This window comes from Chiloscyllium plagiosum, unplaced genomic scaffold, assembly GCF_037043375.1.
Source record: "Chiloscyllium plagiosum isolate Xiang-an unplaced genomic scaffold, Cpla_swu_hap1 HiC_scaffold_20, whole genome shotgun sequence".
Taxonomy (NCBI): Eukaryota; Metazoa; Chordata; class Chondrichthyes; order Orectolobiformes; family Hemiscylliidae; genus Chiloscyllium; species Chiloscyllium plagiosum.
Genome location: NW_028270158.1, coordinates 45,483,773 through 45,501,731, shown reverse-complemented (window position 1 = coordinate 45,501,731; position 17,959 = coordinate 45,483,773). Strand labels below are relative to the sequence as shown.

Sequence of the window (17,959 nt, the reverse complement as noted above, 5' to 3'; positions counted from 1 at the left end):
CCTCTGCCACATATTTGACCACTCCCCTAACCTGTCCAAATCTTTCTGCAGCTTCCCCGCTTCCTCAATGCTACCTGTCCCACTATCTACCTTTGCATCATCTGCAAACTTACCTGGAATGCTTTTGCTTCCTTCTTCTAGGTTGTTAATGTATAAAGTGAAATGTTGGATCCCAACACTGAGCCTTGTGGAACACCATTTGTCATTGGCTGCCACCCTGAGAAGGACCCTTTTATCCCCACTCTCTGCTTTCTGTCAGACAGGCAAGCTTCTATTCCTGTAACACCCTGCCTCTGACACCATGGGCCCATATCTTACTCAGTAGCCTCCTGTGCAGCACCTTGTCAAAGACCTTCTTGCAGGCAGATAACATCCATTGTCTCTTCTTGGTCTATCTTGCTTGATACTTCCTCAAAGAATTCTAGCAGATTTGTCAGGCATGACTTCTTCTTGATGAAACATTGCTGATTTTGCCCTGTTTTACCATAAACTTCCTCCTTTAACCAAAAATGAAGGTCTATTCCAAGATCAGAGGAATGCCAATTAGTTTAGTTTTCACAGATTCTGTATTAATACTTTAAACACAGCTGTCATTTATGTATACTCTTTGGAATGGCCAAATGTCCCAAGGGACTTTTCAGAAACTTCATAAAGCAAAATTCGATGCTGAGGTGCATACAAAGATATTAGGGCAAATAGCCAAAAGAGAATGGTCACAATAGTAGTTCTTAAGAGTATCTGAAAAAAGAAAAGAAACATAAAGGGGTTTGGGGAAATTCAGGGTTCCACAACTTATTGCCTTAGCAACTGAAGGGATGGCTGCCATTTGTAAAATCCGAGCTGGAGGTGTGCAAATGTGTAAAGGTTTAGAACTGGAGTGGAAAAAAGGTAGTAAAGAGATAGGGAGGGCAAGGCCATAAAGCGACTTGAAAATTGGTTTCTAGGTTTCAAAATTGCAACATTACTTAACTAGAAGCGAATACAGTGATTTGGTGAGGACAGGAGTGATAGATGAGTGGGACTTGTGGTGCAAATTTAATTTTGAAAAATCGGAGTAATGAAGACTAAAAATGCATATTCGGCATTTCTATCAGGGAGAAACTAATGCTTATTTGAATTTCAACAGGTTTGTCAATTATTCATAGATTTGAACACCTTTAAATACTTCAACCAGGCACAATATTCAGCTATTATTCTTGTCAATTGGAGATTTTTGGAGTGTAAAAAACTGCAGATTGATTCAATTGATACAATTTTCCTTGCAGGCAACTCTTAAAAAGTACCAAACAGAACATAGAACTAAACTGGATTCTCTTGAGAAATCACAAGCAGAACTTAAAAAACTTCGAAGGAAAAGTCAAGGAACAAAAAATGCATACAAATATGAAAATAAGGAAATGGAGGTAGGTATTAGCTGCTTATTATGTGTGTAAATTAGCTTAATTCCTATCCCATTGCAGTCAATGTTCTCTTTAACATTGAGTCTGATCTGTGAACCCTTCTACATGGAATCTGTGGTGCAAAGCATACTTATTTGGAGCATGGAATGCTCTCTTTAAATAATTGAGATCTTTACTGCAGTGCCTTTCCCATATGTCTCTTTGAAAATATCATGCATTTCATATTGAGCAGGGGAAATAATGTGAACGTGACCTAAGACATACTTAAATTCAACTTGACAGAATCCGAGTTGACCACGTGTTGAAAAGAAACTGTAGGCATTAGAATATGGCTGATCTATTTAAGATAAAACATGAAGTAAAAAGAACACTGTATATATTTTAAGTAACTATTGAAGAATGTGCCAGTATTTCTAATACACAGAAAGAAAGGATGTAGATTTTGTATTGTAATGGTACAGTGAAATCTTCTTGCTGATAGTTTCTGGTTTTACAAATAACAATTACAGTTATAGTTTATTGTAATCTGTTTGGATGTAATCACTTTTTAGTGACAACGTTCCTAATTTGAAAGATAGCTGTCTGAATTGTAACATGAAGTAAAATAATTGAAATCTGGAATTTTAAAAAATTAATTAAAAATATTGTAGTCAGGCAGCATCTAAAAAGGGAGGAAGGTGTGTATCTTAACATTTCTGGTTAGTGATCTTTTGTTATAACCTGATCATTCATGATTATGTTGAATGATGGACCATACCTGAGGATTAGAATGGTTGCACATGTTCCATAAACTTGGAACGTTAACCCATCTTCTTCCTTCTAAAGGCGCTGTTTGATGTACTGAACATTTCTATCATTGTTTTTATTTCATTTGAAATAGTGTTCATCTGTACAATCTAGCCCTTAAAAATGCAATAACATGCTTCATTGCTGTTTTTTATTCCTCAGTGCATAACTGAACATAAACATAGAATATTACAGCGCAGTACAGGCCCTTCAGTTCTCGATGTTGCGCCGACCTGTGAAACCCATCTAACCCACACTATTTCATGTTCATCCATATGACTATCCAATGACCATTTAAATGCCCTTAAAGTTTGCAAGTCTACTACTGTTGCAGGCAGACCGTTCCATGCCCCTACTACTGAGTAAAGAAACTACCTCTGACATCTGTCCTATATCTATTACCCCTTAATTTAAAGCTATATCCCCTCATGCTAGCCATCACCATTCGAGGAAAAAGGCTCTCACTGTCTACTTTATCTAACCCTCTGATTATCGTATATGCCTCAACTAAGTCGCCTCTCAACCTTCTTGTCTAATGAAAACAGCCTCAGTTCCCTCAGCCTTTCCTCATAAGACCTTCCCTCCATACCAGGCAACATCCTAGTAGATCTCCTCTGAACCCTTTCCAAAGCTTCCACATCCTTCCAATAATGCGGTGACCAAAAATGTACGCAATACTCCAAGTGCAGCTGCACCAGAGTTTAATACAGCTGCAAAATGACTCATGGCTCTGAAACTGAATCCCTCTCCTAATAAAAGCTAACACACCGTATGCCGCCTTAACAACCCTATCAACCTGGGTGGCAACTTTCAAGGATCTATATACATGGACACTGAGATCTCTCTGTTCATCTACGCTACGAAGAATCTTAGCATTAGCCCAGTAAACTTTATTCTTGTTGCTCCTTCCAAAGTGAATCACCTCATACTTTTCCACATTAAACTTCATTTGCCACCTCTCAGACCAGCTGTGCAGCTTATCTATGTCCCTCTGTAACCTGCAACATCCACAACTCTACCAACCTTAGTGTCATCTGCAAATTTACTAACTCATCCGTCTACGCCCTCATTCAGGTCATTTTAAAAATGACAAACCGCAGTGACCCCAAAACAGATCCTTGCGTTACATCACTAGTAACTCAACTCCACGATGAACATGTCCCATCAACCACCACCCTCCGTTGTCTTCTTTCACCTAGCCACTTTCTAAGCCAAACTGTTAAATCACCTTCAATCCCATGTCTCCATATTATGTGGAATAGCCTACTGTGGAGAATCTAATCAAATGCCTTACTGAGATCCATACACACCAATCAAACGCTTTACCCTCATCCACATGTTTAGTCACCTCAAAGAACCCAGTAAGGTTTGTGAGGCACAACCTACCCTTCACAAAACCGTGTTGACTGTCCCTAATCAACTTACTCCTTTTCTAGATGATTATAAATTCTGTATCTTATAACCTTTTCCAACACTTTACCCACAACTGAAGGAAGGCTCTATAATTACCAGGGTTGTCTCTACTCTCCTTGAACAAGGGGACAACAGTTGCTATCCTCCAGTCTTCTTGCACTATTCATGTATAGAATGATGACACAAAGGTCAAAGCCAAAGGCTCTACAATCTCCTCCCTGGCTTCCCAGTGAATCAGAGGATAAATCCCATCCAGTCCAGGAGACTTATCTATTTGTACACTTCCTAAATTGCTAGCATTCTCACCCTGAGCCCCTGTCGCATTTTCATCCTGAGCTCCTGTGTGCACCTCAATCCCATCTAGTCCAGTAGCCTGTCTCTCAGTATTCTCCTTGACAACATCATTGGTATTCACACTGGAAAAAGATGAAAAGTATTAATTTAGCGCTGCTTTTATCTCCTATGACTCCTTGCACAAATCCCACTACTGGCTTTGATTGATTGCCCCTAATCTTACTCTAGTCATTCTTTTACTCCGATATACCTGTAGAAAGCCTTAAGATTTTCCTTGATCCTATCTGCCAACGACTTCTCATGTCCCCTCCTGGTTCTTCTTAACTCTCTCTTTACCTCTTTCCTGGCTAACTCAAGCACCCTAACTGAGCCTTCATGTCTCATCCTAACATAAGCCTCCTTTTTCCTCTTGACAAGAGCTTCAACCCTTAGTAAACCACAGCTCCCTAGCTCGACAACTTCCTCCCTGCCTGACAAGTACGTACCTACCAAGGACGTGCAATAGGTGTTCCTTGAATAAGCTCTGCATTTCAGTTGTGCCCATCCCCTGCAGTTTCCTCCCCCATCCTATGCATCCTAAATCTTGTTAATCGCATCATAATTGCCTTTTCTCCAGTTATACCTCTTTCCCTGCAGTGTATGCCCATCCCCTTCCATCACTAAACATTAATGAATTGTGGTCACTATCACCAGTGCTCACCTACCTCCAAATCTAACACCTGGCCGGGTTCATTACCCAGTACCAAATCCAATGTGGCCTCTTCCCCCTGTTGACCTGTCTACGTACTGTATCAGAAAACTCTCCTGCACACATTGAACAAAAACTGACCCATCTAAACTACTTGAACTATAGTATTCCCTGTCAATATTGAGGAAGTTTAATGTCCCCCATAACAACTACCTTGTCTCTCTCTCACTCCTATTGAAAATAATCTTAGTCCTTTCTTCTACATCTCTGGAACTATTCGGGGTGCTATAGAAAACTCTCCTTTCCTGCTTCTAACCTCAGCCCGTACCTCAGTAGACGAGTCCTCAAACATTCTTTCTGCCACCATAATGCCATACCTTTCCCTCTTTTACCATCTTCTCTGTTCTTGCTGAAATATCTAAATCCCGGAACCTGCAACAACCATTCATGTCCCTGCTCTTATTCATGTCTCCAAAATGGCCACAACATCGAAATCCCAGGTACCAACCCATGCTGCAAATTCACTCACCTTATTCTGGATTATCCTGGTGTTGCAGTAGACACACTTCAACTTCTTGCTTGCAAGTGCCCTGTTGAAACCTTATTTCTGACCTCACTGCTTTCAACCTCCTGTATACTGGAACTACAATTTAGGTTACCACATCCCCTGCTGAATTAGTTTAAATCCTCCTGAAGAGCATTAGCAAATTTCCCCTTGAATGTATTACTCTACCTTGATTATGTTTACTGCAGTTGAACTTGGATATTGTACTAATGTAATTTGCACATTAAAGACATGTTGAGGTTGTACAGGACATTGACAAGGCCTCTACTGAAATATTATGTTCAGTCTGGTCGCCCAGTTATAGGAAGGATTTTATTAAGCTGGAGAGGGTTCAAAAGAGATTTACCAGGATATTGCTGGATATGGAAAGTTATAAAGAAAGGCTAGATAGGCTAGAAATTCTTTCACTGGAGCATCAGAGGTTGAGAGGCAACCTTACACAAGTTTATAAAATATTGAGGTAGTTGTATTTTTCTTAGGATAGGGAATTTCAAGACCAGGGAGCACATTTTTAAGGTGAGAGGAGAGAGATTTAAAGAAGACATTGGCAAATTTTTTACTTGGGGTGGTTCATGTGTTGAATGAACTACCTGAGGAAGTAATGGATGTGGGTACTATTACAATGTGTAAAAGGCATTAGGATAAGTACATAAATAGGAAATGTTTGGAGTGATAGGGGCCAGAAGAAGGCAGGTGGAACTAGTTTAGTTTGGAATAATGTTTGGCATGGATTAGTTGGACCGAAGGGTCTGTTTCTGTGCTTTATGGCTTTCTGACTTGTGCTTGAGGATATCTATTAAGGTTTCTTTAATAGATTTAGTCTGTCTTCATAGTTAATTGGACTTCCTTCCTGGACTTGATGTAAGATCAATTTCATCAGAATGATGTATCTCCAAGTCTACTAGCTGATTGTAACTTTAACTATAAATTTGAACCCAGTTTATTTAGCCTATTGAAGAGATTTCCTGAATTCATTAGCTCGTGCTTTTTGCAGATGTGCAGGTACTGTTTTACCTGCCAGTTTCAGTTAAATTCCTTTTTTTGTTTGTGCATTTGTTTTTTTTTTGTTCATTTAATATAAAGGATGCTAGTGGTGGTATACTTTCTATTTCAAGCACCTAAAGCATTTCAGGTCAGGTACAGTTTGACTAGTTGTAAACTAAAGTTCTTTCCACGGCGCTGCATTTTCTTAAAATGTGATTATTGTGGGCAATAAAGTAAAATGCAAGAAACCAAAATACTCAGCAGAGATCAGAATCTAGCTTAAAGACAGGAAATAAATATCCCCTCCCAACATAATAATTAGACTCAAGTAAAATAAAGAAACCAAATTACTAAATATAGTTACCCATTGTGTAAGGTTTTTTTTCAGTTTTTTGGTTAAGTGTAACAGTCTTGCCAGAGACTGAAATAAGATTTCTAATCCTGAAAACAGGTTAACCATGCCAACAAAACTCAAATTTTAGGGGATCCCTTTTACCCTATTTCATACTCCTCACTCATCAATAAGCGTACATAAGGTCCAGGCAGCTAAGAACAGAATGGGCCCTGGAGGAATATTGGAAGATTAAATGAAGAATCAAGCGGACTAAAAGGGGTCATGAAATAGCTTTAACGAGCAGAATTAAGGAGAATTCCAAAGAAGCAAGCGGGTAAATAGAGAAAGGATTGGTCCACTAAAGGATAATGAAGGAAGCCTGTGTGTTGAACCTGAGAGAATGGGTGAGATTCTGAATGATTACTTTGCATCAATGTTCATTGAGGAGAGGAACATGATAAATGTTAAATTAGCGATAGAAGTTTGATTAGTCTGGATCACGTTGACATAAGTAGGGAAAATGTGTTGGGTAGGCTAGATATTAAGATGGACAAATCCCCAGGACCGGATGGGATCTATTGCAGGTTGCTGAGGGAGGCAAGAGAGGAAATAGCTGGGGCCCTGACACATATCTTTGTGGCATCCTTAAATACAGGTGAGGTGCCAGAGGACTGGAAGGTTGCTCATGTTGTCCCCCTGTACAAGAAGGGTAGCAGGGATATTCCTGGTAACTACAGACCAGTGAGCCTGACTTCAGTGGTAGGGAAGTTGCTGGAGAAGGTACTGAGGGATAGGATCTATTTATATTTAGAAAAGAATGGGCTTATCAGTGATAGGCAACATGGTTTTGTGTGGGGGAGATCGTGCCTTACCAACTTAAGAGTTCTTCGAGTAAGTGACCAAGTTGATAGATGAAGGAAGGGCTGTTGATGTCATATACATGGACTTTAGTAAGGCATTTGATAAGGTTCTAGAAGAAAGTGAGGACTGCAGATGCTGGAGATCAGAGCTGAAAATGTGTTGCTGGAAAAGCGCAGCAGGTCAGGCAGCATCCAAGGAGCAGGAGAATCGACGTTTCGGGCATGAGCCCTTCTTCAGGAATGAGGCATTTGATAAGGTTCCCCATGGTAAGCTAATAGAGAAAGTGAAGTCACATGGTGTGCAGGGTGTTCTCGCTAGATGGATAAAGAATTGTTTGAGCAACAGGAGACAGTAGTAGTTGAAGGGAGTTTCTCAAAATGGAGAAAGGTGATCAGTGGTGTTCCACAGGGAGCAATGCTGGGGCCACTGTTGTTTGTGATATACATAAATGATCTGGAAGAGGGCACTGTTGGTATGATCAGCAAGTTTAAAGATGACATGAAGATTAGTGGAGTAGCAGAAAGCATAAGGGACTGTCAAGGAATACAGGAGAATGTAGTTAGTTTGGAGAGTTGGGCGGAAAAGTGGCAGAAGGAGATCAGTCCAGACAAGTATGAGATGATGCATTTAGTCAAGTCTAATTCTAGAGCGAATTATTCAGTAAACAGAAGCGCCTTGGGAAAAGTTGAGCAGAGAAATCTGGAAGTGCAGGTCCATTGTACCCTGAAGGTTGCTGCACTGGTGGGTAGAGTAGTCAAGAAGGCACATGGTATGCTTGCCTTCATCGGACAGGGTATTGAGTATAAGAGCTGGCAGGTCATGTTAAAATTGTACAAGACGTTGGTTTGGCCGGATTTAGAATACTGTGTACAGTTCTAGTCACCACATTACTAAAAGAATGTGGACTCTTTGAAGAGGGTGCAGAGAAGGTTTACGAGGATGTTGCCTGGTATGGAAGGTGCTAGCTATGAAGAGAGGTTGAGTAGGTTAACTTAGTTTTCTTTGAAAAATGGAGATTGAGGGGTGACCTGTTGAGATTTACAAAATCATGAAGGGTGTAGACAGGGTAGACAGAGATAAGCATTTTCCCAGGGTGAAGGATTCACTAACGAGAGGTCAGGCTTTCAAGGTGAGAGGTGGAAAGTTTAAGGGGAGATACACGTGGCAAGTACTTTACACAGAGGGTGTTGGGCATCTGGAACGTGTTGCCAACAGAGGTGGTAGAGGCAGGCACGGTAGATTCATTTAAGATGCTCCTGGACAGATGTGAGAGTAGGTGGGGAGCAGAGGGATACAGATGCTTAGGAATTGGGTGACTGGTTTGGACAGTAGATTTTGATCGGCTCAGGCTTGGAGGGCCGAAGGGCCTGTTCCTGGGCTGTAAATTTTCTTTGTCCTTTGTTCTTTGTTCGTTCTTTAACTTTTTTAAAAAATCTGTACATTTCCTTAACCAGGCATTGCCTCAACCAGACTTGTATCCTTAAAGTGAGTCGCAGGAATCAGGAAAATTCCCAGCTTCTCACACTTGTCTGTGGGACTACTAACTTTATAAGTACGATTTTCATGCCAGGGGCTGAGTGTCTGAGCCTACCTGGGAAAGAGTTCAGTTATAGCCATGGTTGTGGGGGCAGAGGTGGATGTTTTAAAAGGCCAGCAGTTTAGAAGAAAAACATACCCTGCAGCCTTCACCTATTCCATTAACCATGCCCACAACCCCCTCCACACCCCAAAACCTATATGCCAACTTATGACCATTCTCCCACCCATCCCATTCTATCAGGTCCCTATGTCAGGATATGGCACTTTCACATCCATTCATAGAGTCACAGAGAAATACAGCACAGAAACAGACCCTTCGGTCCAACCCCATCCATGCTGACCAGATATCCCAACTCAATCTAGTCCCACTTGACAGCACCTGGCCCATATCCCTCCAAACCCTTCCTATTCATATACCCATCCAAATGCCTTTTAAATGTTGCAATTGTATCAGCCTCCACCACTTCCTCTGGCAGTCCTTTCCATATGCGTACTACTCTCTGCATGAAAAGGTTGCCCCTTAGGTCTCTTTTATACCTTTCCCCTCTCACCCTAAACCTATGCCCTCTGGTTCTGGACTCCCCCACCCCAGGGAAGAGATTTTGTCTATTTATCCTATCCATACCCCTCATGATTTTATAAACCTCTATAAGGTCACCCCTCAACCTCCGACGCATCAGGGAAAACTGCCCTAGCCCTAACCTCTCGCTATAGTTCAAATCCTCCAACCCTGGCAAAATCCTTGTGAATCTTTTCTGAACCCTTTCAAGTTTCACCACATCTTTCCGATAGGGCGGAGACCAGAATTGCACACAATATTCCAATAGTGGCCTAACCAATGTCCTGTACAACTATAACATGACCTCCAACCCTGTACTCAATACTTTGACCAATAAAGGAAAGCATACCAAACGCCGCCTTTGCTATCTACCTCGCCTATCTACCTGCAACTCCACTTTAAGGAGCTATGAACCTGCAATCCAAGGTACCTTTGTTCAGCAACACTCCTGAGATAAATGCACCATCTCGCATTTATCTAAATTAAACTCAATCTGCCACTTCTCAGCCCATTGGCCCATCTGATCAAGATTCCTTTGTAGTCTGAGGTAACCTTCTTTGCTGTTCACTATACCTCCAATTTTGGTGTCATCTGCAAATTTATTAACTACACCTCTTTTATGCTCACATCCAAATCATATTTATAAATGATGAAAAATAGTGGACCCAGCACCGATCTGTGTGGCACTCCACTGCTCACAGGCCTCCAGTCTGAAAAACAACCCTCCACCACCACCCTCTGTCATCTACCTTTGAGCCAGTTGTGTATCCAAATGGGTAGTTCTCCCTGTATTCCATGAGCTCTAACCTTGCTAACCAGTCTCCCATGGGGAACCATTCACTAACTATACAGTTTATAGAAGCAACAAACTCTGTAGTAGTAGTTGAATTTATATTAAAGAAAAACTCTCTATAACTGTTTCACTGTGTAAGGGAGGATAAAAACCCCACTATTCAAACCCTTTAAAGTTACCCAAGGCACTTGAAACCATCTAAGTCTGTATGGATAAACATTGTGAAATTGATAGCACAGATCAGATATCTATAGTTGTCAATTAAGCTGATAGTCGTGTTTCAAAAGAGAAATAGTTGTCTGGGTTTAGTCAAGGCAATCGAATGAAACTTCAAAGGTTCTGTTGAAATACCCATAACAAAACTGATTTGACATCTCACTGTCTGATTATCAAATTTATAGTGTTAACACAGGTTTAAGTGATTTTGGGTGTTGACACTCTAGAGGGTGCAGTTGGTTTGAGCATTAAGTGCAGTGAATGAAAGTTATTTTTTAAAAAAAAACTAAGCTGGAAGCTTTCCTATTTGATATTAGCGTTTGTTCAAGTGAGTTTTATGGCACCGAGTCCTCCATGACCTGAAGTGACTTTCCTTATGTGAACTTCAACTCTTTACCTCAATATTATGAGACCTTCGTAGCTTTTACTAAGGGAATTGCACAGCTGCAGAAGGGATGTGTTTGTCAATGCTGGGTTCATTTGAATTTCACGTATCGCATGTGACCAGCTGTACATCACTTTAGATGGTGAAAGCCAGGAACTGGCTCTCAAATGTGGACATTATTGCCAAACACTTGGCCCAAAGGAAAGAAAGTCCTCTTCACCGACAAGAGAGGGACCACTCGTGGGGACGGGAAGATGTCATTGTTTGGTAACCAACACAGTAACTCATGGACTAGATTAGATTAGATTACTTAGTGTGGAAACCGGCCCTTCGGCCCAACAAGTCCACACTGACCCTCCGGGGAGCAATCCACCCAGACCCATTCCCCTACTTTTAGCCCTTCACCTAACTCTAAGGGCAATTTAGCAAGGCCAATTCACCTAACCTGCACATTTTTGGTCTGTGGGAGGAAACCGGAGCACCCGGAGGAAACCCCCACAGACACGGGGAGAATGTGCAAACTCCACACAGACAGTTGCCTGAGGTGGGAATTGAACCCGGGTCTCTGGCACTGTGAGGCAACAGTGCTAACCATTGTGCCACCATGCCACTCCTGCCTTACCTAATCCTAATTCATTCTTAATCTGAAAAGCTTGTATGCATCATTGAGAAATAATTTCATCTTGTTATGGATCAGACCAAACCCCCTCAATATATTATTAAGATAGCCTAGACTCTGGAGTATTCTTGTTTTAAAGGCAAGTGCCAGGCATTGCATTCTGGAGGCAATTTGATCGGTCAAAATACCAGTCTTGAAGCAAAACATACTATTTATATTCTCTAGTTCAAATACAGTGAATAAAGAAGATATTTGAATAACTTTGAATTACTAAACAGTAATTTTTCCAATATAATAACATCCCATAAACACTCCCTTGGCAAATGTAAATTCAGTAAAATAGATTATCTCACATACAATTCTCCAGTACAAGAGAGAAAACATCAAGAGAAAACTGTGTGAGAGAGAGAGACAGTGAGTAGCAGGGAGAAACATACTGCAGCTTCCAAACCCAGTTTTAAGACCCCAGCAACAACTGTTACTGAAAGTTCTGGGGAAGCTTGTCCGCAATCATTTAGGCTGCTTCTATTGTTCCAACTACTTTTTTTAAAAAAAAACATAAGGCTTCTCAAGCTGCTTACTTTATTGGATACAAATACACAGCTTGGCACCTTTGTCTTAAAACATCACTTCAAAAAAAGGACAAAATACACTTCTTACCGCCGTAGTGTCGTCATAATCTCTTGTGTAGGTATTAGCAGCATCCAGCAAAGCTCCACCAGGAAGAGACCAATGTTGGTTGAACCTCCAGCTCTGAAGGGAAAAAAAATCCAGTGACTACCCAGAGGATGCATTGGCAAGGCATTTACCTATACCTTTCAACTTGGACTTTCACCTTAGTGGGTGCTCTTTCTAGATTTAGACTTGGGTGCACAATATGGCAAACACATCACTGCCATAATTCTGCAGCTCGTTGAGGAAGAAAGGTACCAGGTTTCTGACAGTGGGGACTGCAGGAAACCAGGCATTTGTTCAGCCTAGGCAGAAGACAATCCCTCCTTTTTAGCCATTAATGATTTTGTAAAACTGCAAGATAGGTAAAGGAATGTCGGACAAGTTTGTCAGAGGTACTTGTTAATTAGATCGAAAGATTGAGGAATCTAGGAGAAAGTGAGGAGTGCAGATGCTGGAGATAAGAGCTGAAAATGTGTTGCTGGAAAAGCGCAGCAGGTCAGGCAGCATCTAAGGAGCAGAAGAATCGACGTTTCGGGCATGAGCCCTTCTTCCTGAAGAAGGGCTCATGCCCGAAACGTCGATTCTCCTGCTCCTTGGATGCTGCCTGACCTGCTGCGCTTTTCCAGCAACACATTTTCAGCCCAGGATTGAGGAATCTGCCAATATTGTCAGTACAGTGCTGACTCTTGCATAGGTGCACCTTTCCGCCTCCATAGACAGTTTGGCAACTGCCTTGAGACCAATACACAGATCTGCACGTGTCACTGTAATTGTAAGTACTCCGCATAAATGGTGATGTGGGAACTCATCCTTTACTCTGAGGTAGGGTGGTGCCAGCAGGCACATCAACAGGGAGGACAAGTGACAGGCCCACTCAGGAGCTGCTGCTTGGAGCACTTTATGGAGGTGCCAGGGCCTATTACTCTATCATCACCACCACCGGCAACACACAGAGACCACCTAGATTTAATTAGTGGGAGACAGAGAAAGAACTAAACATACGGAGAGCGCATAGGTGACATTGTTGTAAATGATCTTCCATAGAGCCATACAGTATGTAAATGGAATCTTTTGGTCCAACCAGTCCATGCTGAACATATTCCCAAACTCAACTAGTTCCACCTGCCTGCTCCTAGCCCATATTCCTCCAAACTTTTCCTATTCATGTACTTATCCAAATGTCTTAAATATTGTAACTGTGCCCGTATCCACCACTTCCTCAGGAAGTTCATTCCACACATGAATCATCCTCTGTGTAAACAAAGAAAATTGCTCAAGTCTTTTTTTTTTAATCTTTCTCCTCTCACCTTAAAAATATGCCCATTCTTAAAATCCTCCTCATCGGGTTAATGATAGATATATTTTCCCTATCTATACCTGTCATTATTTTATAAGCCTCTAAGGTCACTTCTCAATGTCCTATGTTTCAGTGAAAAATGTCCCAGCCTTTCTTTAAAACTCAAACTGTCCCTACCTAGCAGCATTCTTCTAAATATCCTCTGAACCTTTTTTGTGTTGTGAGTTTGTTATTTGTTAAAATTTCAGCTATAATATTTTTACAGTTGGACCTGTTTAAGTCTCTCTCACGTAAGAGATGAATGTCCTCTTCTGACATTCCAAGGATGAAAGAGTTGTAATCATCAAGCATTGCTCGTCTCTAACAAGCAACCGGTGGCTTGACCGCAGAGGACTTTGGATTTCTAGGATCCTTTGAACTGTCATGTTGAGCTTAGCAGTCAAGACACTGCACTTTAATGTAGACAATACTGAGGCTAAACACTAAGTTCAGTCAATATCTTTTTAGCCTGACATGTAAGCATCATTCCACACTTTCACCTACTTTGTGAGAGAGAGAATGGAATCGATGATGATTCCACACATTTCTACAGGGAAGGTTTTTAGTTCTTTGTTCCCTTAAAGTTGATCAACACTGGCATTCAAGGCTAGGAGATGTACAATAGGCAACTCACTTGACCAGTGTGCTGTGGGGACTGGTCAGCTGAGGAAAGCTACACAAACACTGTCTCATGAAGATTCAGTACTATCCTAGAAGATGCTCAAGGATTAGGGCAACTAAGTAGTTTACACGCACTCTGAAATTTTGAAGTGTTGCCGATGATGGAAAGGCCCATCAGCCTGACATCTATTGTGAAGAACTTCACTATGCAACGCTCCCATATGATAGTCTAGTGGAAACCTTAACAGTTATTTAACTGTAACCCTATGTATTATCTCACTGTCACTGCTTTTCTTTTCCCTTTAACAGTCAGTATGTGATATTATGTATGCATATTATTAATGTGGGATCGTCCAAAGACATCAAGTGTACAATCTCGTAGATAGCTGAACACTTAATTAGCTACACTAAAGGAGAAAGTGAGGTCTGCAGATGCTGGAGATCAGAGCTGGAAATGTGTTGCTGGAAAAGCGCAGCAGGTCAGGCAGCATCCAGGGAACAGGAGAATCGACGTTTCGGGCATAAGCCCTTCTTCAGGAATGAGGAAAGTTTGTCCAGCAGGCTAAGATAAAAGGTAGGGAGGAGGGACTTGGGGGAGGGGCGTCGGAAATGTGATAGGTGGAAAGAGGTCAAGGTGAGGGTGATAGGTCAGACTGGGGTGGGGGCGGAGAGGTCGGGAAGAAGATTGCAGGTTAGGAAGGCGGTGCTGAATTCGATGGATTTGACTGAGACAGGGTGGGGGGAGGGGAAATGAGGAAACTGGTGAAATCCGAGTTCATCCCTTGTGGTTGGAGGGTTCCTAGGCGGAAGATGAGGCGTTCTTCCTCCAACCGTCGTTTTGTTGTGGTCTGACGATGGAGGAGTCCAAAGACCTGCATATCCTTGGTGGAGTGGGAGGGGGAATTGAAATGTTGAGCCACAGGGTGGTTGGGTTGGTTGGTCCGGGTGTCCCAGAGGTGTTCTCTGAAACGCTCCGCAAGTAGCCGGCCTGTCTCCCCAATATAGAGGAGGCCACATCAGGTGCAGAGGATGCAATAGATGATCTGTGTGGAGGTGCAGGTGAATCTGTGGTGGATATGGAAGTTTCCTTTGGGGCCTTGGAGGGAGGTGAGGGCGCAAGTCTTGTGCAAGACTTACGCCCACACCTCCCCCCTCACCTCCCTCCAAGGCCCCAAAGGAAACTTCCATATCCGCCACAGATTCATCTGCACCTCCACACAGATCATCTATTGCATCCTCTGCACCCGATGTGGCCTCCTCTATATTGGGGAGACAGGCCACCTATCACATTTCCGACGCCCCTCCCCCAAGTCCCTCCTCCCTACCTTTTATCTTAGCCTGCTGGACAAACTTTCCTCATTCCTGAAGAAGGGCTTATGCCTGAAACGTCGATTCTCCTGTTCCCTGGATGCTGCCTGACCTGCTGCGCTTTTCCAGCAACACATTTCCAGCTAGCTACACTAAAGGTCAAGCACTTAGCGGAGGATGCTCGCCCAATTACCCACAAAATGTTAAACAATGTTGGAACCTCATTCATTCATCCTGGAAATAGGTTTTACTTAGTTCTCTCTGGCTTCTGGTTGTGTGATATGTTTCTCTGTCATGTTGTCTTAAATAGCCTTCTTGATCAATGGACTGATCCTCCGTCTCATCTTCATCCTCCCAAAAATTGCTGTCATTTTTCATTTTGTTTGCATCCAGGACATGTCTATTTTGTGAAGGGCATAACACAATGAATCATAGAATCCCTACAATGTGGAAGTCGGCCATTTGGCCCATCAGGTCCACACCAACTCTCCAAAGTGCATCCCACCCAGACCTACACTCCATACCCTATTCCTGTAACCCTGCGTTTGCCATGGCCAAACCACCTAACCTACACATACCTGGGCACTATGGGCAATTTAGCATGCCCAAGCCGCCAGAGTTGTACAACTTTGGACTGTGGGAGAAAACCAGGAGCACCCAAATGAAACCCATGCACACGTGGGGAGGATGTCTGTGTGGAGTTTGCATTATCACCCAAGGGTGGAATTGAAACCCAGATTCTGAGCACTATGACATAGTAGTGCTAACATGATGGAGGATATCCTTTCAGGACTATACTCCAAGTCTCTGCCAGTGTAATCTGCGTATCTAAACTTCACTCAGGGAGGTCTATGGATTATCCATTACAGCTCTGGTGGAAGCATGAGAAGCTTAGTACCTTCGTCTGTCTCAGTCTGAGGGTTTCATAAAGTCATTATGATCCTTGTTTGGATAAGGTATCCTGTCCCTCATGAACTATTCCTATATGGGCCAAGGGTCTTCAAAGGAGGGCACTGTCATTGCTATATGTGTTCAGTCTTTAGCATTCTACATCTGGGATAAAGTAATAACGGTGAAGAATATCAATAATTCTCCTCAATGTGAAGAGCTGTGACTCTGGAAAATTTGGCATCAGCAACATCACAGATGCGTTTAGAGAATGAGAGTTGGGACACGCCACATAGAGCCTTGACTGTTCCCTGAAATGAATAGCTAGTGCATAAAAATTAATGCAGCTGTGATCTTGAGGGTCATGAGGTGGAGTTTCTACCCAGTCCTTCTGAAGGCAAGTCTTCCTTCAGCAGATGCCTCACTTTAGACAGGACATTCTTAATTGGCACCTGTGCTGTCTTTCAAATAGTTGAAGAAAATGACACTGAAGCTTGTATTATCATCTTTCACCATTGTTTCTTTCGATGTTCACCAGCCACTTCTGCCTCTGGAAGCTGCAGAGAAGTTGCTGATGATTGCTACGTTTGCTGTTGAAGCAGTATGCTAAATCCTTGTTACCCACAGGGAGCAGGGGCACATATCTCCTGCAGATAACAGAAAATACAAATGCCGCTATAATGGAAATCCCTTATCTATTGCAAAGGATCACAAAATCTATCAGGGCAATCAGTAGGAAAAAAAATTGGGTCAGGGTTAACCTTGCAAGTATGCAGATCCAGTATTGAATCAGCAGAAACCAAAAGAATGTAATAACTTCCTCTTGTGTCCTCTTCAGAACAGCATCAAGGTCAGATTGATTCCATGTGAAATCCATTAGCTGATGGTCTGTGGGGAGTGTGAGAAAGATTATGCAATTTATTGTAGGTGCTCCTGAGTCCTCATCCGTAGACTGAGGATTATTAACTGAATGAAGAGGGAAGTTAGACAAAATGTTTTACAAAGAAGTTAGCAATATGAATAATGCATCACTCACTCTACTTGTAGAGTGACCATTGCTATAAATTGCTGAATAGCCTCTTTTTTCTCTCTCCAGTAAAATATAATTCCTTTGAATATAAATGTCAACTCCTCTCAAATGTTTGTCTGGTATAGTTCTGGTTTGTTATGTATGGAGAATTCAGAAAATAGAAATGTCCTGTGGAGGAACTAGTAATAACTTGAGTGTATACATGGTTCGGGGTTAGGAAACAGAAGATAGTGATGAATGAATGCTTTTTGAACTGGAGACAGTATGCAGTGGAATATCCCAGGGGTTCATACTAGGACTGTTTCTGTTACTGTTATTTAGAAATACCAGGCTTTGTACTTAGGAGGTACAAATGCAAAGTTTGCAAATGATCACAAACTTGAGAGTACTATAAAAAGAATCAGTATAATGGCAGGGTTCAGACTGGTAAAATGGGCAAATGCAATGTGAAATATTAAAGTTCAGATGAAAAAAAAAAGTGGCACTTTTTTTTAAACCTAATTTTTTATTTTGAGGGGGATGCAAGATAGGGAGACTAGGTGCATGTTCACAATTGCCTTAAAGATGGGCACACACATTAGTGATATCTTTGAGAATTCACATAAATACTTCATAAATAGGGCCATCAAATACAAAAACAAGGTAGTCACACTGAATCTTTACAA

General features: G+C 41.9%; 1 protein-coding gene across 2 annotated transcripts in view; it reads left to right on the top strand.

Annotated features, from left to right (window-relative positions):
* Positions 1 to 17,959, top strand: part of baiap2l1a (BAR/IMD domain containing adaptor protein 2 like 1a) — a 155,782-nt gene that overhangs the window by 69,006 nt on the left and 68,817 nt on the right. For both annotated transcript variants that reach the window (XM_043711357.2, XM_087997907.1), the window contains exon 6: positions 1,266 to 1,403. In XM_043711357.2, the coding sequence (XP_043567292.2) occupies positions 1,266 to 1,403 (138 nt within the window). The remainder of the gene's footprint in view (positions 1 to 1,265; positions 1,404 to 17,959) is intronic.